At 37.9% G+C, this 1,025-nt stretch overlaps 1 protein-coding gene across 1 annotated transcript in view; it reads right to left on the bottom strand.

Annotated features, from left to right (window-relative positions):
* Nucleotide 1: 1 nt before the first annotated feature.
* The window catches only part of LOC105852014 (zinc finger BED domain-containing protein RICESLEEPER 2-like), a 3,288-nt gene continuing 2,264 nt past the window's right edge, over nucleotides 2-1,025 (bottom strand). Inside the window, exons 2-3 of the mRNA XM_073367464.1 lie at nucleotides 76-1,017; nucleotides 2-22 (exon numbers count right to left, since the gene is read on the bottom strand). Of these exons, the coding sequence (XP_073223565.1) occupies nucleotides 2-22; nucleotides 76-1,017 (963 nt within the window). The remainder of the gene's footprint in view (nucleotides 23-75; nucleotides 1,018-1,025) is intronic.

The following is a 1,025-nucleotide window of genomic DNA, read 5'->3' as shown; positions in this document are numbered from 1 at the left end:
ACTAATCCCCATCAACTTTATGCTTGCATCATTGTGCTCACATAATAATCGGATCTTCCTTCCAATAGCAAATACCTCCTTCATATATATGTTACTAGTAACATATGAAGAGCCGGAAATACGCATAGTAGCATCATAGAAAATCCTCAAAAAGGGAAGCATCGTATTAGCAAAGTCACAATCCTTGGATAGAGGCACACCAGGGCCTTTATCCTTAGATAATTCTTTGACATACTTAGCATCGGCAATTTCTAACAAATCAAATGCTTTCTTATACTTCACAGCCGTTACTAACATTAAATATGTGGAATTCCATCTAGTTTCCACATCTAGACATATGAGACCTTTATAAGAAATTTTCTCCCTTTCAACGCATCCCTTAAACCTTGCCAATCTCGAAGGAGACGATCTCACATACTTGACTGCTTTCCGGATTCTTATGATAGATATGTCCTCATCTTTTAAACCTTCCTTTACAATCAAACTCAAGATATGTGCACAACACCGCATATGGATATATTCTCCGTTCAAGAGCAAACAATTCCTTGCATTCATCCACTTCTTCATAAATTTAATTCCAACGTCGTTAGATGATGCATTATCTACTGTTATGCTAAAGACACGATTCAACTCCCAAGCATTTAAGCATGTCTCGACTTCCTTGGCCATGAACTCTCCTGTATGGCTCGTGATTTGACAAAAATTCAAGATTCTCTTATGCAAATTCCAATTTTTATCAACGAAATGTGCAGTTAGACTCATGTAGCTTAGATTTTGAATAGAAGTCCATGTGTCCGTCGTAAGGCAAACCCTTCCACAATGTTTTGAGATGAAAATTTTAAGTCTTTCTCTCTCCGCATCAAAAAGTGACCAAATAGCACGCCTTAATGTAGTGCGGGATGGAATATCAAATTGTGGTTGTAAGGCATTCACAAAGTTCCGAAAAAACACATTCTCCACAAATCGAAAAGGAAGTTCTACTCCCACAAACATCTTCACAAGCTCCAATCGACATGCCTCTTGGT

The sequence above is a fragment of the Cicer arietinum genome, chromosome 4, assembly GCF_000331145.2.
Source record: "Cicer arietinum cultivar CDC Frontier isolate Library 1 chromosome 4, Cicar.CDCFrontier_v2.0, whole genome shotgun sequence".
Classification (NCBI taxonomy): domain Eukaryota; kingdom Viridiplantae; phylum Streptophyta; class Magnoliopsida; order Fabales; family Fabaceae; genus Cicer; species Cicer arietinum.
Note: the sequence above shows the minus strand (reverse complement) of the source record. Positions and strands in the feature narration are given on the sequence as shown.